At 36.4% G+C, this 22,047-nt stretch overlaps 3 protein-coding genes, 1 long non-coding RNA gene and 2 pseudogenes across 7 annotated transcripts; all 6 read right to left on the reverse strand.

Moving 5' to 3' along the window:
* Positions 1–8,176, reverse strand: LOC104719870. Of its 2 annotated transcripts, XR_002033786.1 has the most exons (6): positions 7,888–8,176; positions 7,415–7,470; positions 6,716–6,798; positions 1,556–1,832; positions 1,044–1,086; positions 1–549 (listed from the first exon to the last, which is right to left on the reverse strand). It is a non-coding gene; the product is annotated as an uncharacterized LOC104719870 (long non-coding RNA). The 2 variants fall into 2 exon arrangements; XR_756717.1 differs by having other exon boundaries at positions 1,044–1,832.
* On the reverse strand, positions 9,913–14,131 carry LOC104719872 (mediator of RNA polymerase II transcription subunit 37f). Of its 2 annotated transcripts, none has more exons than XM_010437859.2 (6): positions 13,956–14,131; positions 13,351–13,618; positions 11,941–12,155; positions 11,600–11,842; positions 10,678–11,395; positions 9,913–10,590 (listed from the first exon to the last, which is right to left on the reverse strand). In XM_010437859.2, the coding sequence occupies exons 1-6, from the start codon at positions 14,008–14,010 to the stop codon at positions 10,083–10,085; spliced, it is 2,007 nt and encodes a 668-aa protein (XP_010436161.1). In that variant the 5' UTR covers positions 14,011–14,131; the 3' UTR covers positions 9,913–10,082. The 2 variants fall into 2 exon arrangements, with proteins under 2 accessions (XP_010436161.1, XP_010436160.1); XM_010437858.2 differs by lacking the exons at positions 13,351–13,618; positions 13,956–14,131 and adding exons at positions 12,244–12,511; positions 12,847–13,070.
* LOC104719874 (E3 ubiquitin-protein ligase SINA-like 7) lies at positions 15,067–16,523 on the reverse strand. Its single transcript, XM_010437863.1, has 2 exons — positions 16,357–16,523; positions 15,067–15,903 (listed from the first exon to the last, which is right to left on the reverse strand). Exons 1-2 carry the CDS (start codon positions 16,495–16,497, stop codon positions 15,223–15,225), a joined length of 822 nt encoding a protein of 273 aa, XP_010436165.1. The 5' UTR covers positions 16,498–16,523; the 3' UTR covers positions 15,067–15,222.
* LOC104719873 (protein ABIL4) lies at positions 15,467–18,789 on the reverse strand. Of its 2 annotated transcripts, XM_010437862.2 has the most exons (10): positions 18,560–18,789; positions 18,355–18,437; positions 18,114–18,264; positions 17,937–18,036; positions 17,792–17,848; positions 17,659–17,701; positions 17,490–17,560; positions 17,305–17,396; positions 17,058–17,210; positions 15,467–16,814 (listed from the first exon to the last, which is right to left on the reverse strand). In XM_010437862.2, exons 1-9 carry the CDS (start codon positions 18,767–18,769, stop codon positions 17,073–17,075), a joined length of 945 nt encoding a protein of 314 aa, XP_010436164.1. In that variant the 5' UTR covers positions 18,770–18,789; the 3' UTR covers positions 15,467–16,814; positions 17,058–17,072. The 2 variants fall into 2 exon arrangements, with proteins under 2 accessions (XP_010436164.1, XP_010436162.1); XM_010437860.2 differs by lacking the exon at positions 15,467–16,814 and having other exon boundaries at positions 16,866–17,210.
* LOC104720715 lies at positions 19,366–20,155 on the reverse strand (annotated as a pseudogene).
* On the reverse strand, positions 20,193–21,879 carry LOC104719876 (annotated as a pseudogene).

Raw genomic sequence — 22,047 nt, forward strand, 5'->3', positions numbered from 1 at the left:
TTCATAGTAAGAAAAGTAGAATTCTCTTTCAGTCCTTCATAATAGATTCCATATCTTCTTTTGTAGGAACATACAAATGTCTTTCTTTTCTATAGAATGATCCTACTCATTTATTTCTATCTAACTCATCCCACCATACTACAATAATGAATAGCCAGAATTATAACAAAAGGAAAGGGAAAGAGCTGTCAAACACCAGGAAGGAAAAGAAAGTATATTGTGATGGTAAATTTTTTATTCTCAAAAGATTTTTCATGATAATCTTCTTCAGTTTTTTAGAAAAAATGTATATCTTTTGCAGAGAATGATCCGATTCATCTATATGTAACTCATCCTGACGAAGCTCAGAAAATGAATAGCCAGAATCCTAACAAAAGGAAAGGGAAACATGTATTAAACGTAAACAGCAGACAGGCAAAGAAAATCTTCAGTGATGGTAAGTTACTTATTCTCATACTATTATTTAACCTAAATTGAAACATATATTATTTAACTCTTTCTATTCAATATGTTATCCTACAAAACAGAAAATGCAGTTTCAAGTGTTACCTCCTCTTTTGCATCGTCCAGAAATAGTCAATCACAACAGCCTCTAAGTGACATTACAAACCGTAAGTTAACTTAACTTTTCTACTAAACAACTCAACTGAATTATGAATTCGAATCGATTCAAGGCATAAAGTATGACTATCATCAAATATTCACACACTATCATCAAATATTCACACACAAGAAAGGAAAATCAGTCAGCCTATTCAGCATAAAGTATGACTAACCCTAAGTCCACTTCATTATTAATAATGCAGAGAGATACAGATGTAGCAGCTCAAATACTCAGCAAGTTGAAAGAACATCTCAAACAGATATTGGCCAAATATGTAAGCTTTATTTTTTATGCAATATTTACAACAACTTTACGTGAACAATAAATTTACTACTGTTCTATCTTTTCTCTTTTTTGACAGGTTATGAACACTATGGCGATGCAGTTTATTTGTGTCAGCATTGTAATGCTTTGATGTGGTACAATGAACGTATNTTACCTCCTCTTTTGCATCGTCCAGAAATAGTCAATCACAACAGCCTCTAAGTGACATTACAAACCGTAAGTTAACTTAACTTTTCTACTAAACAACTCAACTGAATTATGAATTCGAATCGATTCAAGGCATAAAGTATGACTATCATCAAATATTCACACACTATCATCAAATATTCACACACAAGAAAGGAAAATCAGTCAGCCTATTCAGCATAAAGTATGACTAACCCTAAGTCCACTTCATTATTAATAATGCAGAGAGATACAGATGTAGCAGCTCAAATACTCAGCAAGTTGAAAGAACATCTCAAACAGATATTGGCCAAATATGTAAGCTTTATTTTTTATGCAATATTTACAACAACTTTACGTGAACAATAAATTTACTACTGTTCTATCTTTTCTCTTTTTTGACAGGTTATGAACACTATGGCGATGCAGTTTATTTGTGTCAGCATTGTAATGCTTTGATGTGGTACAATGAACGTATTAACAAAAGAAGAAACCAAATACCTCCACAGTTTTCAATGTGTTGTATGCACGGAAAAGTTGAACTCCCCCCCCCCTCCTATGTTACCTCCAATCCTCTTCAGACTGATATTTGGGATTGACAGTGTAAGCATAAACTTCAGAGAGAACATTAAGCCATATAATTCCATGTTCGCTTTAACTTCCATGGGTGGACAAATTGATGCTTCAGTTAACAACGGACGTGGACCATATATATTTCGACTCCATGGTCAGAACTTCCATCAAATAGGCAGCTTGCTACCTACTGAAGGCACTCCTCCTGCATTTGCACAATTGTATATATTTGATACTGAAAATGAAATAAGCAACAGAATAGCAGCTTTCAGGTAATAATGTTAACTAAATCTTAAAAGTGGATCTATATTATGAATATTATTCGACTTTTGAATTTTTACGACAAATACTAATGTTTTGAATCAACTATCCAATTTCTATAATTGTGTAGTTCTAAACGAAGAACACCTACGAAAGAATCCAGAACACTAAGAGCTGATATTGTCGAAGCAATTAAATCTATGCTAGATGAGTGCAACCCATACAGTAAGATACTTCGAACTGCAAGGGATCGTTTCGGTGATTCATTAGAATCAACAGATGTTAAGATTGTATTGATTTCTGGGCGTGAAGTTCATGACAAGACATATACGCTCCCAACAAGTTCTGAAGTTGCTGCATTATTTGTTGGAGATTTTGACACTGAATTGGATTGTAGAGATATTGTTGTGGAAACAAAGACTAAGCAATTGGCAAGGATAAGTGAGCTTCACCCTGCATACCTTACTTTAGAGTATCCTATTTTATTTCCATATGGAGAAGACGGTTACCATATTGATCTGCATCTTAAGAAGACGACCACAACATCGAGAAACCCACGGTTTCGACTAAGCATGCGAGAGTTTTTTGCTTATAAAATCATTGAGGTCATGGGCAGTTTAATCCTCTTCTGCATTCCGGGAAACTCTTTCAACAGTTTTTGGTTGATGGATTTACAATGATCGAAGCTGAAAGAATAGGATATCTTAGACTAAACCAAAAGTTATTGCGGGCAGATAAGTACAACAATGTTGCAGCTTCTGCAGCAAGTGGAAATCAGGATGCTGATAAGTGTGGGAAGCGAATTCTCTTACCATCAACTTTTGTGGGAGGTCCACGATATATGCAAGAAAAATACAGGGACGCAATGGCAGTTTGTCAAAACATTGGCTACCCGAGTTTGTTCATTACATTCACTTGCAATCCTAAATGGCCAGAGATTACAAGACACCTACAAGCAAGGGCCCTAAAAACGGGAAGACATGGCTGACGTGATCTCCCGAATATTCAAGATGAAGTTAGATAATCTCATCTTCGACATTCATAACAAAACCTTTTTGGTCCACCAATCGCAGGTTACCTACATATAATTCTTATGTTTTTAACTGATTATGTTCACATATTTATGTTTTTTCTCATCCATCTCCTTTTCTATTTTTCCAAACAGTGATATATACAATCGAATTTCAAAAAAGAGATCTCCCTCATGCTCATATTTTGTTATGGCTAAAGCGTGGGTCAAAACTGGCTACTACAAAGGATATCGATGAAGTCATATGTGCTGAAATCCCTGATGAAGCTACTAACCCTGTCCTTCATGGAATAGTTAAAGAACTAATGATTCATGGGCCATGGGTTAGTAAACCCACGTTCACCGTGCATGGAAAAAAGAAAATGCACCAAAAAAATCTGCAAAGAGACGTATATCAACAAGGATGGTTACCCAGTTTACATGAGAAGAGAAGATGGGAGAACTGTGGAAAAAATGGAATTCTCATAGATAATCGGTTTGTAATTCCCTATAACCCTTATCTGCTTATAAAGTATCATGCCCATATAAATGTAGAATGGTGCAACCAGACCAGAGCAATCAAATATTTATTCAAATATATAAACAAAGGTAAAGATAGGGTTACAGCAGCATCAGTTGAGTCAGTGACCACAACAGATGACGTGGAAGGTACCGTAAAGGTTATAGACGAAATAAAGGAATACTACGATTGCAGGTAATTTGTTTAACCTTACTATTTTTTTAGCTACGTCTTTTTTTAGTTAGCCTAACTCACTAACATAAGTCTTAATTATATGTTCTCTTTAAAAGGTATGTATCGCCTATTGAAGCAACATGGAGAATATGGGATTTTGACCTTCACCACAACAGCACAAATATGCAAAGATTGTGATTTCATTTAGAAGGGGAGCAAAATGTAACAATGGAGGATGATGATGATGTTGATGATGTTTTGAACCGTCCGAGGAATCATACATCACAACTTTTAGAGTGGATGAAAATGAACTAACACAACATGGAAGCACAACAACTGACGTACATTGAATTTCCTAAACACTTTGTTTGGAACCTAACCAAAAAAGTATGGACAAAGCGTAAACAAAATTCAGCTGTTGGTCGGATGCATTTTATCTCACCATCTGCTGGTGATGAGTTTTACATGAGAATCCTTCTTACGGTGATCAAAGGTGCAATCAGCTTTAAGGATTTATGTATTGTTGATGGTATTTTGTATCCAAGGTATCAAGATGCATGTGCAGCTCTTGGTCTCCTTGAAGATGACCAATTATATATTGATACAATTGCAGAAGCCAACCAATGGGGATCAGCTAAGTACATGCGTCAACTATTTGTGAGGCTCCTAACCTCAGATAGTTTCTCATCACCTAATCATGTTTGGTTAAAAACATGGCATTTGCATGCAGAAGACATTTTAGAAATGCAGAGAAAAGTTCAGGAAAATCCAGGTTAGTAAATTTTATCTTCACGTATAAACTTTAAAAAAAAAAAAAATTTGATCACTAACATTGATTTTGAAAACTCATAGGTCTGGAAATGAGCACAGATCAGTTAAAAAATCAAGCTTTGCTTGAAATTGAAAAGCTTTTACAGTCCAATGGAAGTAGCCTCAAAACTTATTCTTCACTTCCATTTCTTGTCAACACCAATATCCCATCTTCAGCAAACAGATTGATTACAGAAGAGTTGTGTTACGACAGAGACAAGGCTGCTTCAGACCATCAAAAGATGCTTCCAAGTCTAACAGATGAACAAAATAATGTTTATGATAGTATATTGGCTTCAGTCGAATCAAATTGTGGAGGTGTATATTTTGTTTATGGATTTGGAGGTACGGGAAAGACTTTTCTTTGGAAGACTTTGTCGTCATATATCCGATCGAAAGGAAAAATTGTGATCAATGTTGCTTCGAGTGGAATGGCAACTTTATTATTGGAAGGAGGAAGAACTGCTCATTCACGGTTCGCAATACCAATACAGCTACACGAAACTTCAACATGTCATATTGTTGTTGATAGTGATCTAGCTGGATTACTATTGGAATCTAAGTTGATTATCTAGGACGAGGCACCAATGTTGCATAAACATTGTTTTGAGTCTTTTGATCGAAGTATGAGAGATATAGCAAGAGCAACTAATGTTAGTAATGCTGATAATCCATTTGGTGGGAAAACAATAGTTTTTGGTGGTGATTTTCGACAAGTGGTACCAGCTATTGCTAAAGGGAGTAGAGGGCAAATTGTTCAAGCTTCTCTAACCTCTTCATCATTATGGCGATTTTGCTATGTTCTTCGTCTGACAAAAAACATGCGTTTTACTATTGATTCGGATCCTGCTGAGATTAAATCCATCAAAGAATTCTCAGAATGGATTCTAAAGTTAGGAGATGGAAAGCTTTCAGAACCAAATCACGGTGAAGCTGTGATCGATATTCCAGGTGACATGCTTCTTTTGGATAATCTTGACCCTATAGATTCAATCACGAATGCCATATATCCATCTTTGATTGAAAATCTGGAAGATGTGAATTTTTTCAAGGGTCGGGCTATCTTATGTCCTACCAATGAGGTTGTTCAGGAGATCAACAATCATATAATGGATATTCTACCAGGAGAAACCAAAGAATATTTTAGTTGTGACAGAATATGCCCAACGGATGCTTCTACTATCAGAGACGAGAATGTCTCCATTGAATTCCTAAACTCAATCAAATGTTCAGGATTGCCAAACCATGTGCTCAAGTTGAAGATAGGAGTTCCGATTATGCTCTTAAGAAACATTGACCAAAAAAATGGATTGTGTAATGGGACCAGATTGCAGATAACAAATCTGGGAGAACATGTCATTGAAGCAAGAGTTATCGGCCTAAACGACGACAGTGACAATGATGAAGAGAGAGTTTATATCCCCCGCATGGCACTTACACCTACAGATGTGAAGTTGCCTTTTCGATTTCGCCGTACTCAGTTTCCTATTTCTCCATGCTTTGGAATGACAATTAACAAGAGCCAAGGTCAGAGTTTATCTCATGTTGGGATTTATTTGCCAAGACCGTATTTACTCACGGCCAACTATATGTCGCCGTGTCAAGAGTCAAAAGTAGAAGGGGTCTGAAGATCCTAATTGTTGATGAGGATGGGAACAGAGATACAAAAACAACAAATGTTGTTTTTAAGGAGATTTTTCAACAAATCAGATAACGATTATAGGTAATACATATTTTTCTACTTATTTATATTACTGTTTTTAATATAACACTAATTATTGGACCTACAAACTTACATTGCTTTACATTTATCTAACTGTAAGTTTCATATTTTTCATGTTTGAGGAGAGTGGCAGTCGATTCTTGGAAATCAACATCAAGTGTGTTTATGGCTTATCCTTTATCTTATTGTATTTTAGCTTTTGCAATGTTAAAACAACTCAAATTTGAAATTCCAGTTTCATGAAAAGTAGGATCAAACTGAATGTAGTACTCTTTGGTGTCAAATGTATATATTTTTCGAAATTTTATTTAATATTAATGATGTAATGGTCGTGTTTTATTCACATCAAAGAAGGTGTTTAATTATCAAAAATTAATACTTGCCTAAAACTCTATGTTATGGCCAGCGTATTAAACACCTTGCTAATTCAATTGTGGGATTTTTGAGATAAAAATTTAATTTTGAAACCAAAAACAAAAAAAAATCCTATAACCAAAATCCCGTAATATTCTGAGACTAACACCACTACGTACAAGCAAAGATCATGGGAAGATTTATTCTCCTATATAACTCCAGGTTAGTTGTACTTACAGTATTCTTAAATCTTCTCATCGTTCTTCACTTATTTTCCTTCTTTCACTTCTCTGGGAACGATATTCACCGCTTGATAACATCTGTTCAAGTTATTGAATCAATTAGTTTCTCCTTTTTTATTATATTATGTTATCTTTGCTTAACAGAGTTTATTAATTATAATCTTTTTTTTCAGTTCCAAGATGTCTCTCTATTACTCTCATGGTTCTCAACTTTTGGAGTGGATGAACATGAACGCAAACAACACAGAAGCAAGACAGCTGACTTACATTGAGTTTCCTAAACACTTTGTTTGGAACAGAATTACTAAAAAATGGACCAGGCCTAAAAGAATTTCAGGTATTACTCAGATGCAATTTAGTTCATCAGCTATTGGTGAGCAGTTTTACTTGAGAATCCTTTTAACACATAGAAGAGGTGCAACGAGTTTTGAAGATTTACGTACTGTTGATGGCATTTTGTATCCTACGTTTAGAGATGCATGTTCTGCTCTAGGTGTCCTTCAATAAGTAGAATAATAAATCAATGCAATCCTATTTTCTATTTCAAGAACACAGTTGCTATGTTTTATTTGTTTCTGTTTAATGTTTCACATTTCCTATGACTCTTACTGTTTATATTTGTTTCTGTTTATATGACTCTTACTCTAAATTATTTGCTACTTTTATAAAAGTTAAAGAAAGCAACGATAAGTACCTTAGAGGTGGAACGAAGTTGCAATAATGTCAATGGCATGTCTACACCAATATCAACTGCATCCACATAAATGTTAGTTTCAATCCCAATAGCCAGTAATCTTTTATAAAAAGAGATATAAGAAGGAGAAAAACAAATTGAACCATTTTGTCATACTTTTGATTCCCAATTTTTCAAAAATTCACAAAACTAAAAACACGAAATAGATAGACTTAGCAATAAAACAAATTGAGTGGAAGATTTTGATCCCAAACAGAAGGTAAGTAAAGAAACTGAAGAAAATCTCAGCTGTAATCAGAGAATGAATAGGTGAATAAAAACTGAATAAAAATTTTCAAATCGGTTGTCATCTAATAGACCAATTCGAGTATACAATAGAATTGAGATTACGGAGAAGTCTCATAGATTAGAATAATTGATAACTGTACAAATTGAAGGAAACAGAGAAGAGTTGAATATGGAAGAAGATATACCCATCACGTCGAGGAGAGTCGCATATACAATAGGAGTCTGATATTCCTCAACTCAATTACTCCGTTGTCAAATTTGATGTTTTGAGGCTCATTGGGTATTGTTTGCAAAGATTTGTCGGTTATATGTGTAGCTCATGTATTCCATATACACAAAAGAGGTATGGCGAAAGAACGGTGGTGAAAGAGAGAGGATGGTCTGGGAGGCGGTGGCTCACATCGTAATTTAGGGGCTAAAGAGTTGTGCCGCAAAGGATAAGAGGTTTCTACAATAACTCCTTATTTCCTTTTTATTTTTGTAAACCATCTCTTTTCCTTTTATTTAATTTAACAGTCTAACCAAACGAGAATTCCAAAAAAAAACAAACCGGAATAATTATTTCCTCTTCTTCAAATAATTATCGTAGTATTTTCATTAGTTGTTACTATTTAAACAATCACACAAATATTCTCATTATTTTATGGAGTCTCTTATTTTTTCTGTTTTATCTAATACAAAATGCCTTAGTTCTCATTTTAACATATTATAATGGGTATCTTCAATTTTTTTTAAAAACTTTTAGTTTAGTTTTACATGATTATAAAAGTTATATTTTTATATTTTTTAAACATATAACTACATTTACTTTCAGGAGTAACATAAAAAAATATAAAAATTCAACCAAATTATATTGTAAAGTACTTACCAATATTACTTTTAACAAATTAATGTTACTTTTCCTATTAACATCTAAATTGATATTATACTACCATATTATATTGTTAAAATTACTAAAAATCAATTGATAATATACAACTAAATTTTATTGAAAGGATTACTAAAACTTCTATTATATTAAATTTCACAAATAATAATTCCGTGCATACAAAAACTAGTATTGTATAAACATGAGCATACATGATGGTATATCACGATTACATAATGTGTTTGGCTCTTATGCTTCCACTTGTATTACATGTCTTCGTTGCGTTGATGGACGATTGAGATTATTCCGAAAGAAACCTTTAACGTGGAGTTTTGTCCTCTCTGCTCTCTGCACCTATAAATACAAGCCTTTAGTCTATCATAAAGGATTTTCGAAAAGACTAACACTAACAAAAACATCTCTTCTTTCAGTGTTCATATTTGCAGTTTGTGTGGGAAGGTTTAACCAAAAAGCTTTTAAGGGACAAGCACACAAACCATTTCAACGATGTTTTTGCTCTTCTTGCTGGTAATGCTCTCGACAAAACGCACATATTTATTCTGGGATATGCTCTTCAAACCACCATCTATTCACTTTGGAGAAAAAGAAATGGGAGACGACACGGTGAACCCCTCTCGACGGCGGAACAACTGATCAAGCTCATAGACAAGATTATATGCAACCGACTCAGTACGATTAACGGAGGCAAGGACACTATCATTCAAGTCTGGTTTGCAACCAAATTCTATTGAATGAGATTTTAAAACCTGTTCTAAAGTTTTTTCAACACAATCTTTGTAAAAGGTTTATTTTTTTTTTGAATATAATTTAACATTAATTAAAAAAAAAAAAACAAAAAGATTGTAGGCGAAAAGAGAGAAATTGATATTCCGACCTTAAAAGTTAAGCTTTCATCATTCATCTAAAAAACCGTTCATGAAGACTTCACCGCTGAAATGAACGGAGGTATTTTGCAAATTCTTCTGATGTGTTTATTATGTGATCAATTGAAATATTTGACGACTTTTGATACTCTGTTATTTGACTGTGATTAATGTAGAATTAAGATTCTAGTGATTGCATAAAATTTAAAATAGTTAGAGAGCTTGGCACAAAAGAGTTTGGTTCGCTCCCTCGACACCAAAACAATCCTTTTGTACTTGGCTTGCCATGCATAGCCATCCATCTACAGGCGACCGTATGTTGGCTTGGAATAATGGCTCAAATGTGTCTGAAGATTGGTCAGCCATTGCTAAGAGTCTTCTCACCACTGATCGGTAACAATGTATCTGATTTTGGATGGGTTAAAAAGTATTTGTTATGAAGAAGTAAAGGGAACATAAAGAGAACGTCCGGGGAGACTAAAGAAGGGACGCTACTTAATCACCCCCCTTTCCTAAAATGAAAAACCAAAAACATACAAAAAAACAAAAACAAAAAACGACTTTTTTTCTTTCATACTCAAAACTTGTCTCTAATGGTTTTAACAAATCAATGATAAAAAAAAGACATCTAGAGTTCATCATGAGACTCATCTTCCTCCTCAGTCGTTGATTCTCCTCCTGCACCTGGTGCTCCGCCTGATCTCTGGTATACTGCCGTGATGATTGGGTTACACACTGCTTCTACCTCCTTGAGCTTCTCATCGTACTCTTCTTTCTCTGAGTTTTGGTTCTCGTCGAGCCATTCCAAGGCCTCTTTGGTTGCTGCTTCGATCTTCTCCTTCTCATCCCCTTCCAATTTGTCTGCAAGCTTGTCCTTGTCGTTCACTTGGTTTTTCATGTTGTACACGTACGTCTCCAACGCATTCCTGGCGTCGATCCTCTCCTTCACCTTCTTGTCTTCCTCTGCAAACTCCTCTGCCTCCTTCACCATCCGGTCAATCTCTTCTTGGCTCAGACGACCCTTCTCGTTTGTGATTGTAATCTTCTCTGATTTACCACTCGCCTTGTCCTCTGCTTTCACGTTCAGGATACCATTGGCGTCCACTTCGAATGTGACCTCGATTTGAGGGGTTCCTCTGTCAAAAAGAAGAATGATGATTATTTTGAAGTTCAAATGAGACTGATTTTACAGTTACAAAAGGTTAAAAGAAGAGAGAGCAAACCTTGGGGCCGGTGGGATTCCGTTGAGGTCGAATTTCCCGAGCAGCCTGCAGTCCTTGGTGAGACTTCTTTCACCTTCAAAGACCTGAATTGAGACAGTTGTCTGCTGGTCTTGGTACGTTGTGAAAACTTGAGATTTCTTGGTTGGAATAACCGTGTTTCTCGGGATCAGCTTTGTCATCACTCCTCCTACAGTCTCAATACCCAAAGTGAGTGGTGCCACATCAAGAAGAAGAATATCTTTGGTCTCATCACCGCCTTCTCCACTCAAAATACCACCCTGAACAGCAGCACCATAAGCAACAGCCTCATCTGGGTTCACACCCTTGTTTGGCTCTTTACCTTCAAAGAAGTCCTTCAATAGTTGCTGAACCTTTGGGATCCTGGTGCTTCCACCGACAAGGACGATCTCATCGATCTGGCTCTTCTGTAGACCAGCATCATCCATGGCCTTCTTCACTGGTCCCATGGTCTTCCTGAACAAGTCATTGTTCAGCTCCTCGAAACGAGCTCTGGTGAGTGGCTCAGAGAAATCAACACCATCAAAGAGTGACTCAATCTCTACACGGACTTGGTGCTGGCTACTAAGAGCTCTCTTTGCCCTCTCACATTCCCTTCGGAGCTTACCAAGAGCCTTGTTGTCCTTGCTGATGTCCTTCTGGTGCTTCTTCTTGATCAACTTGATGAAGTACTCCATGATCCTGTGGTCAAAGTCCTCACCTGCGCAGATCGTAACAACAAAAGGTCAGCACCAACATCACACTCAAGCAATCCCTCAATGTCTGACACTCTGTCTATACTTTGACACAAGTCATTGATTATGTTTTGTTTAGAATATTTGGGCGATTCCAATTGCACAACACTCCTCCGTTATCAAACAAAATGTAATTAAAAACGAATCATTCGTGGTCACAAGTATATTACCTCCCAAGTGAGTGTCACCATTCGTGGAGAGAACCTCGAACACTCCATTATCAATGGTCAATACACTGACATCAAAGGTACCACCACCAAGATCAAAGACAAGGATGTTCTTCTCACCACCCTTTTTATCCAGACCATAGGCAATAGCAGCAGCAGTAGGCTCATTGATGATTCTAGCAACATTGAGCCCAGCAATAACACCAGCATCCTTGGTAGCTTGCCTTTGGGCATCGTTGAAGTAAGCTGCGCATATTTCAACACCAAATGAACAATCAATCACCAATCCAGATAAGTATATGTCTCCAGTACATATAATGAAGCCGAATTAACAACAAACTAACCTGGAACGGTAACAACAGCGTCCTTGATTTTCTTTCCAAGGTATGCTTCGGCTGTCTCCTTCATCTTAGTCAGAATCATAGCACTGATCTCCTCAGGACTGAAAACCTTAGTCTCACCATCCTTGATCTTGACTTGAATGTATGGCTTACCGTCCTTGTTCACAATCTGGTAAGGTACAAGTTTCCTGTCCTTTTGGACCTCCTTGTCCTCAAATCTGCCATAAATAAATAAACAAAAAATCAATATCTCATGCAAGTGAAACATACATAAACCACGCAAGAGAAGGAGGACAATGTAATTACTTTCGGCCGATCAATCTCTTGACGTCGAAGATAGTCCTCTCTGGATTAACAGCCGCCTGATTCTTAGCAGCCTCACCAATGAGCCTCTCAGAGTCAGTGAAACCAACCCAGGAAGGTGTAATACGGTTTCCTTGGTCGTTGGCAATAATTTCAACGTGACCATTCTTGTAAACACCGACACAAGAGTAAGTGGTACCAAGATCAATCCCTATAACTGATCCCAACTTGGTGGCCTCTTCTTTTGCAGTTGAAAACGCAAATAAACATCCTGAAACGTAAAAAAGAAAACTCCAACCGCTCAATACACCAACAAAATCAAAACAGTAATCTCTCCCAATTCCAATTTCACAAAGATACTACTAACAAACCACAACCTAATCTCGTCATCCACGAAACGAATCTCTAAGGAAACATCTTTAAACTAACTCTGTCAACGAGATCTAACCTTAAGATCGCAAAATTGCAATTCAACATTGTAAAACAAGCACAATCAAATCCAGTAATACGATCACGGGACAATGCAGAGGAGATTTTTACGAATTACACAGACTAAAGAGATCTAAATCGAAGAACAAGACAATTAGAAGATCAGAAATCACTCACCTAAGAAGATGATCGCCAGCACAGCAGTGCCGTTTGCTCCGAACGAGCGAGCCATATCGAAAACTTTAAGCTTTTGATCTCACTCTCTCCTTGTTTCGATCGTATAAACTTCGTTTTGAACAGAGCTTTTCCTTTTACTCTGATTTATTTAAGCTCCGTAGAAGAAGTTGGGACTGCCTTTAAATATAAATAGGGTCCAGTAGTGGCCGAAGGTGATGGTGAAGTAGTCGCTTTTTATGGCAAGACGAAGAAATTATAACTCATGTCATCCGAGATTACGTGGACCAATCATCTTACGACGATCTATAATGTCAGCCAATCAGATTTGGTCTTGTGTTGGAGTAATCGTGGCCGTTGGTTACTTCGTTTCTTCTTCTTTATTCTAGACCAGGNNAAAAAAAAAAAAAAAAAAAAAAAAAAAAAAAAAAAAAAACAAAAAATCAATATCTCATGCAAGTGAAACATACATAAACCACGCAAGAGAAAGAGGTCTCATGTATTTACTTTCGGCCGATCAATCTCTTGACGTCGAAGATAGTCCTCTCTGGATTAACAGCCGCCTGATTCTTAGCAGCCTCACCAATGAGCCTCTCAGAGTCAGTGAAACCAACCCAGGAAGGTGTAATACGGTTTCCTTGGTCGTTAGCAATAATTTCAACGTGACCATTTTTGTAAACACCAACACATGAGTAAGTGGTACCAAGATCAATCCCTATAACTGATCCCAACTTGGTGGCCTCTTCTTTTGCAGTGGAAAACGCAAATAAACATCCTGAAACGTAAAAAAAATAAAAAACACTCCAACCGCTCAATACACCAACAAAATCAAAACAGTAATCTCTCCCAATTCCAATTTCACAAAGATTAACTACTAACAAACCACAAACTAATCTCATCATCCACGAAACGAATCTCTAAGGAAACATCTTAAACTATCTCTGTAAACGAGATCTAACCTTAAAGATCGCAATTCAACATTATAAAACAAGCACAATCAAATCCAGTAATACGATCACGGAACAATGCAGAGGAGATTTTACGAATTACATAGACTAAAGAGATCTAAATCGAAGAAGAAGAAGACAATTATAAGATCAGAAATCACTCACCGAAGAAGATGATCGCCAGCACACCAGTGCCGTTTGCTCCGAACGAGCGAGCCATATCGAAAACTTTAGCGCTTGATCTCTCTCTCTCCCTCTCCTTGTTTCGATCGTATAAACTGAGTTTTGAACAGAGCTTTTCCTTTTTCTCTGATTTAAGCTTTGTATAGAAGAAGTTGGGAATGCCTTTAAATAGGGTCCAGTAGTGGCCGAAGTAGTCGCTTATTATGGCAAGACGAAGAAATTATAACTCATGTCATCGGAGATTACGTGGACCAATCATCTTGCGACGATCTATAATGTCAGCCAATCAGATTTGGTCTTGTGTTGGAGTAATCGTGGCCGTTGGTTACTTCGTTTCTTCTTCTTTATTCTAGACAATGGGCTTGAGGGCTTCTTCCTTTTTTATTTTAATGGGCCCAGCCAGCCTCTTCTATTTAATTATTTACTAACAACAAAATTCACTAATTCACAATTGAGAGATAATTAATTGCATTATGTATTGAACTTTTTTTTTCCACTCATTATATTAATTTATCATACTTTTTTTATTTTTGGATGTAGGTTACCATCAAAAAAAATTGAGAGCTGCTTGTATACCAAAATAAGAAAAAGAAAAAATTCAAAAACAACAAACATGAGACCTATAAAGGCTACACAAGAAGGAAAAACAAAAATTATTGGTAAAATTTGTAGATAATAAAAACGAATATCATTAAGATACAAAAGGATAAATTATTGGTTGGATTTTTAGATAATAAAAAAAAAATGATTTCATTACAAGAACTGATCTGACTCTGAGTCTAAAAAGTCAAACCTATTAGAAAAATGTGAAGAAAGTAAAGTGACATGATTTTTAGTGTGTTTGTTTCTATGGAATTGCAACCCCAATTCAAATAACATTTGCTACCCAAGCATCTAAGAAACTGAACCAACGATGACAAGTGATGTTATTTTGGTAAAAATTTTATGAACTGAACAAAAATTAGAATAATATGAGCATGTTACTCTCTTATGTCAGATGTACAAGTTTTTAGTGGGTTCTCGAGTGGCCGGCCATTCTTTTATTTTGGTCATATATATGTTCTTATACTTTATTCTTAAGCTAACAAAGAAATAAGACTCAAAGAAGCAACATCATTGTATATATTAACAAAAAAAACAGTGACATACATAAACAAGAAACAAAAATCAAAAGAACATACAAAAGAGAGAGACTAAAGACATCTTTTAATGATCCCATACAAGACCTAACCATAGAACCGTTTTTCATTTAGCTTTTCGATATACAAAGCTTCATCTCTAACACTTGACCACGCAATAAACTGTTAGAAACAAACATGCAATCTTTATCTTGAGGGGTTTGAAAACTAACTTTTTGAATCCTCTTCATCTCCGGCGTTTCGTAGTGACTATAGATGCGTCCTTGAAAAGAGTAGGAGATTCGATATGAGAACTTCTCCACTTCTGGAGCCAATGGTGCAATACAATTTACAGCCACATAAACACCTTTTGGCTCTCTAAAACATTGCAGCACAAAGAAAACTTTCTTTTCAATCGTCATAAGAACGAAAATCTTATCGTTTATGGGCATCCGCACATGTCTCGGAGCACCAAAACTGAAGAAACAACCGGGTTTTAACGGGTGGGATATCATATAGTGACCAAATAGGCCATCACTGTATGAGCCAGTGTAATTGCATTCGCTGATTTCAGGGCAAGAACATAGAGAGAATCTGCAATACTTCTTCTCATGGTTTGATACTCTCCTCCCATAAGGAACATGCTTGGTGCAACCTAACTTTGCGTTTGGGCATGGGACAGTGACTGTCACTGATCTAAGAACACTCTCCATTGCTCTGCAGCGTTTGTTACCAATGGGTAAAGCACATAAAGGACATTTATTATTGAGTCTGGGCCAGCAAATATGGCAAGCTACATGTCCCATATCACACTGAAATTCAAAAACTAAGGAGTTGCAATCAAATTGATCATATCAAACCCTATTTAACTAAAAGAAATAATTTTTTCAACTCTCTACATAACAAAACCAAATCAAAAATGTTATCAACCATTGATCGGAACATGACCAAACACATACGAAATCTTACAAAAAAAAACTTAATTACCATCTGTCAATTACAAAAATAAGAAAAATATACTTTAAGTCAACTTATTAAATTGATGTTTTCTTTCAGCTATATATTTATATCAATTTGTCATCAATCTATAAGTAACAAAAAAAAAATGAAGGCAAAACAATTGTATAAAACTAAAGATCAGATAAACAAAACCCAAAGTAAAAACTTATAAAAGCAGGATCTCAACTTAACAACTAGGGCTACAAGAATGACCACAAAAATAGTTAACTATGTGGATACATAATGCAATGTTCAAAAAGCGTAACCTGATAGACGGGAATAGCGAGTGGCTCGTAGCAAACGGGACAGTCAAGAACATCACGATCTAGCAACACATCTGCTTGTCGTTGCCTCTTTTGCGACTGAATGTTTCTCAAACCATTTCTATCTTCTGAGGAACACGTCATGTCGATTAAAAGTTAAAACGATTGGTTATGCCCTAAAAAGATGGGATGTTTAGGTTTAAAAAGAAGAGAAGGTTATGCCCTAAAGATCTTTTTTGCCTGGTTGTTGTTTACTCTTCCGTTTGAGATGCTTCAGGTTAGTTTTGGTTCTTCCAAGATTCTCATACCTCTTTGACTCTCCGTCTTCTCTTTCGGACTTCACTTTCGGACTTCACGAGTAGATTATTAGTTTTCATGGGCCATGTATCGTGGACTGCTTATTGTGTAGTTGGGCTGCTTAGCCAATTAAGCCTTTTAGGCTGTTGGAACGGTGATGACATCTAGTGATTAATTTAAGAAATTACACAAGAAAAAACAATACAGTAGAGAGATTAGTGGAAATTGATTTCATTGAAAATCATAGTTAATTACAAGAATTGATTTTGACTCTCTTAAGCCAAAGACAGAGAGAGTTTCGTGTAGAAGAAAGTGAAGAAACTAGTTTTCGTATGTTTTTGTGTAGTTGCAACCAATATTGGAACAATGAGCATAACTCTCTTATTTCAGATTAATTTTGTACTTACCAAAGTACAAGAGGTTTAGTTTCTGGACTTGCTCATGCTCATCAAAGCCTTGAGCATCAGAATCTTCTTCCCTTTACGCGATGAAGATTGCTTTATCTCCACTATTTCTGTATTTCTCGACACAGGTATCGCTCTTTGTGGTTCTGGTAAGGGCTTTATAAGACACACAAGGTAGCAGAAAGGGTAAATATAACTAAACAAAGATATTGAAAGTTGAAGAAAGTAATCTTTGCATCTCTATGTATACCGGTTTCTTTGGTTGGCTTGGGGAGCTTGAACGTTTCAGTAGAGATCCTGAACGTAAGAGAGGGAATCTCATAGGAGAGTTTGTTCTTTTACCTGCAACATTCACACACACTTACATGACTGAAATGAATCTGACAAAAAAGCCAAGTAAAGAAGTATCATTAGTTTAGTTGATGTAGTTAGTACTTGGTGTTCTGCTGTTGATGTTGTTGTGTACGATGGGTGCAAAAGAGAAACTCCCTGCCTTGTTAGCTTTCCTGCATTTTACAAATCATTCACATTACAAACAACAAAGCCAGAAACAAGAAGAAGAATAGTAGTTTAAGAAGATAAAAAAAAAAATCAAGATTTCTACCTTGCAGTATTTGGGGGGTTTTCTAGTATTGTTGATCGAACAGCTTTAAAAAGCAGATCAGTAGAAAATTCAGATATCATATAAACATGAACGAATCGAACAATCGGATATAAAAAGTAAAGGATTTAGCTACCACTCTTGAACCGGCATGAGTCATCTCCTGCAGAGAAACTTGTGCCTCTTCCTTGTTCTGTGATAAAAAAGAAAAGATGATCAGAGAGATATGGCGAATAATGATGGAACGGGTCAATTGTGTCAGAAGGGAAAAGAGGTTATACGAGGGAAGAAGTAACGCTTATGATGGCGAGGATATTGAAATAGAAGCAAATGCTGATGAGACCCACTCTTCCCCATGTACTCTCTGCATAGTCTCATCCTCTACATGAACAACACACACAGAGAATGTGAGACAGTTTCAAGATTCAGGATTCAAGATTCGAGATTGAGTGTTTTACTTGTTCAAGAGAAGACAAACGAAGATGAGTGGTGGAGAAATGGGTCGAGTTATCAGAGAGAAAAGAGTTGAATTTGTCGGAAACAGAACCGAGATGATCCACTGTGTTCACTACTGCCTTTGCTGCATACTCTTTCAACGTCTCTATGACTCTGCCATCATCATTCATCATTCATCAGATTCAACAACACATGGACTTATAAAATACTCTCGTTACTATCAAGAAAGACAAGAAAAGTTACGTTTCTTTGTGTTCTTCTTTGCCGTAAGATGTTTCGAAATAATCAGCAGCTGAGTATAACTGTTTCCGTAAATTCTTCAAATCCTTAAAACACCAAAAGAACAACAGAAGAGAAGATGAATCTTGAATGAAGACAAAAAAATCACAATCCTATTTGATCAATCTGTGTTTGAGGCGAGAAAGAGAGAGAGAAGGATCAAACAAACCTTGAGAGTTTCTGAGAATTGAAGAGTTTGCTTCATGAAGAGTTCGTCATTATTGGAAGACTGGTGAAGAACTATCGCTAAAGATGTAGAGCTCGCCATTAATGAGATGAGGGAGAGAGAGAAAGAAGGCGAAGATAATGGAGTAAGTAAGAAAGATCCAAGTGGAGACAACACTATATACCACTCTCTTGACTCTTCAATACATTCCATACGTTCTTAACAAGTTAATATTTTCTTTTAAATTTTTGTAACTAATAATAATATCAAACTAAATTGTCATTAAAGGATAAAAAAAGAATATATTTAATTAATTACTAGGTGAGTTAAAAAAAAAATTGTAAAAAGCAGTCGACAAATCAAACATAATGACCCGGAGAAATGCATTTAGGCCACACTTTTCAATTATTAAAATGGTTATTATGAAATTAATTTAATAATTAATGATTGCATCAATTATAAAATACTCAAGTCAAAAAGAAAAATCGGAAGGAAGATTTGTAGTTGGAAAAATTAATGGAGCAGAAAGTAAAGAAGCATGATTATTCAACATTTTGTTTTAATTAAAGAGAAAACAACTTCTCAACAATCTTGATACTCTTTTCCCTTTCTTGAAATTAAAAAAAAAAAAATAAAAATCTAAAGAATATGCATACACATACTATATATACTTATGTACAAGAAGTGGGACACTAAAGAATCCAAATTCAATCACGGACTCATTTTATGGAGTTGCCTTTATGAGTCTAGAAACCATTCATGTGACATAACACACTCACTCATATAAGTTGCATTATGACCAGACGACAAAAACGAACAGAGCCAAATTATATTTCACGAATTGTATGGGAAGATACTAGTGTGAGTCATACATGGTAAAAACAAAAAAAGGCTATATGACCCAAATTGAAACGAATTCGAAGAAGGATAAAGAATTAGGATTACACGATACGCTCGATTTCTCTGGCGTAACTGAGGGTTTGGTTGATGAGTTGCAGAGAGGGTACCTCCTTGCACGGTGCGGTTTCTTTAGCTTTTTGGAACACAAGTAACTAACCCGTCTTTGACTTCCCACTACGGGTGCTCCTCGTTTACATATATGTTGAACAGTTCTTGATCAGAAGAGAAGAGTGACGTCTTACGACCCTCGCTGATTGAGAGATGACCGTATGCTTTCCCCCGCTGCATCCAGCTATTTCGTCTCTACAGATAACAATGAGATTTTTAGAGTCATGGCAATGAGCTAAATAAATAAGAGAAAGGGTCATCAATGAAGCCTATGCATTTCTTTTTACCTAATGGTTTTTTGCCAAGAGAGATCCATGAAATTACACAAAAGTCTCATCAGGTGCGGTCTGTTCTAGCACTCTAACACACGGTTATAGGCACCTTCCATGAAGGATTGCTCGAGCTCAACCGTATGCTTGATGCAATGATTCTACAAGGTTGCAGAGGAAAGTAATTCCAGTTCCGAGCAATCCCGTTCTGAACAAGCAGTCGCAGTAGGTTCAGACCAAGAATTAGATGCTCTTGCTGAGAGGGCGGAAGACGGCTCCTGGCTCCTGGTACAGGAACAAAAGAACACACTTTAGCAAACATCCAATTGAGAGGTGATACAAGATAATGAANAGCCAAATTATATTTCACGAATTGTATGGGAAGATACTAGTGTGAGTCATACATGGTAAAAACAAAAAAAGGCTATATGACCCAAATTGAAACGAATTCGAAGAAGGATAAAGAATTAGGATTACACGATACGCTCGATTTCTCTGGCGTAACTGAGGGTTTGGTTGATGAGTTGCAGAGAGGGTACCTCCTTGCACGGTGCGGTTTCTTTAGCTTTTTGGAACACAAGTAACTAACCCGTCTTTGACTTCCCACTACGGGTGCTCCTCGTTTACATATATGTTGAACAGTTCTTGATCAGAAGAGAAGAGTGACGTCTTACGACCCTCGCTGATTGAGAGATGACCGTATGCTTTCCCCCGCTGCATCCAGCTATTTCGTCTCTACAGATAACAATGAGATTTTTAGAGTCATGGCAATGAGCTAAATAAATAAGAGAAAGGGTCATCAATGAAGCCTATGCATTTCTTTTTACCTAATGGTTTTTTGCCAAGAGAGATCCATGAAATTACACAAAAGTCTCATCAGGTGCGGTCTGTTCTAGCACTCTAACACACGGTTATAGGCACCTTCCATGAAGGATTGCTCGAGCTCAACCGTATGCTTGATGCAATGATTCTACAAGGTTGCAGAGGAAAGTAATTCCAGTTCCGAGCAATCCCGTTCTGAACAAGCAGTCGCAGTAGGTTCAGACCAAGAATTAGATGCTCTTGCTGAGAGGGCGGAAGACGGCTCCTGGCTCCTGGTACAGGAACAAAAGAACACACTTTAGCAAACATCCAATTGAGAGGTGATACAAGATAATGAAGATAGCGCAAGAGATCCTTAAAATCACCTAGCATCAACATAATAATAGGGCTTCAACTGGAAGAAATCTCTCTCGAACGCGTCTTGATCCTCCGTTTTAACACTTATTCGAACAACAGCATACTCATAAATGTCCCCCCTTAACTTAACCAAAAATTGCCTCACAATGAAGAAGATAAGCTTACTAGGTCTAGCAATAGTCAATTCCTGGAGCTGCATTAGGAGTATTCTCAAACAAAGGTGGTAGACTTGTGAACTTAGTCAAAAGAACCTGAATAAAAGAAATGAACAAACACTAAAATTACAAAAACCACCCACTGATATGTATTTTCAAAAATTGAGCATAGTGTATGTAGCACTGAAAGATTTTTTTTTTTTTAAACACCTTTGACATTGCTATGTCCACGGTTTAATCTATAATTGAATTAGGGTTAAAAAAAAAAAAAAAAAAAGGAAACAAATACCTTACGCTGAGACAAGAGATTAGTACATGAGTCGAAATCTTTTCTTGTAAACGCAGCTTTGAACCTCTCGAACTGCTGAGAAACCTCCGGATCCATCTCACTCTCTCTCTCTCTCTATCTCTATGAATTTCTCTGTGAAACTGGGCTGGCTTGAAGAAGAAAAAGAAGAAGACGAAGATTTTCTCGGCAGTAAATGGGCCTGTTTAATCTGAGAGAGTGGGGCTTGAAATGATGATAAAGCCCAATAGAAGCTTCCCGGGTTTTTTTGTACGTGTTAACTAGACAGGAGAAGTCGTGAACTTGTGATGCTGACACACTCACTCTCACTTCTTTCTCGTCAACAACGCGTTTTTGGTGTTTGGTCCACAATCCTTAGCCTCTAATACAAATCAACCCTATTTTTCTTTTTCCAATAAATAATAGTAATAATTACTTTCTAAACAAAATATCTTAAAAATAAATAATTGTCACTATTATTGACAGAAAAACAAAAATCTCATATCTAAAAGTCCGCCACGTCAAAATCCGCAATTGTGTTCTTCTAGACCGCGTCTTCGCTACCTGCCGCCGCTGTGATCGATCTCACTCGTT

This window comes from Camelina sativa, chromosome 10, assembly GCF_000633955.1.
Source record: "Camelina sativa cultivar DH55 chromosome 10, Cs, whole genome shotgun sequence".
NCBI classification, from domain to species: Eukaryota; Viridiplantae; Streptophyta; class Magnoliopsida; order Brassicales; family Brassicaceae; genus Camelina; species Camelina sativa.

Excerpts from the sequence above, each read along its gene's own strand:
- LOC104719874 (XM_010437863.1), bottom strand. The coding sequence starts at position 16,497 with ATGACGTGTTCCTCAGAAGATAGAAATGGTTTGAGAAACATTCAGTCG. Across the intron at positions 15,904-16,356 it reads TCGCTATTCCCGTCTATCAG|TGTGATATGGGACATGTAGC; the intron begins GTTACGCTTTTT and ends TTTGAATTTCAG.
- LOC104719872 (XM_010437859.2), bottom strand. The coding sequence starts at position 14,010 with ATGGCTCGCTCGTTCGGAGCAAACGGCACTGGTGTGCTGGCGATCATC. Across the intron at positions 12,156-13,350 it reads AAGAGATTGATCGGCCGAAA|ATTTGAGGACAAGGAGGTCC; the intron begins GTAAATACATGA and ends TATTTATGGCAG. Across the intron at positions 10,591-10,677 it reads GGAATCCCACCGGCCCCAAG|AGGAACCCCTCAAATCGAGG; the intron begins GTTTGCTCTCTC and ends TCTTTTTGACAG.
- LOC104719873 (XM_010437862.2), bottom strand. The coding sequence starts at position 18,769 with ATGGAATGTATTGAAGAGTCAAGAGAGTGGTATATAGTGTTGTCTCCA. Across the intron at positions 18,265-18,354 it reads AAAGAAGAACACAAAGAAAC|AGTCATAGAGACGTTGAAAG; the intron begins GTAACTTTTCTT and ends TGATGATGGCAG. Across the intron at positions 17,702-17,791 it reads CTCATGCCGGTTCAAGAGTG|CTGTTCGATCAACAATACTA; the intron begins GTAGCTAAATCC and ends TGCTTTTTAAAG.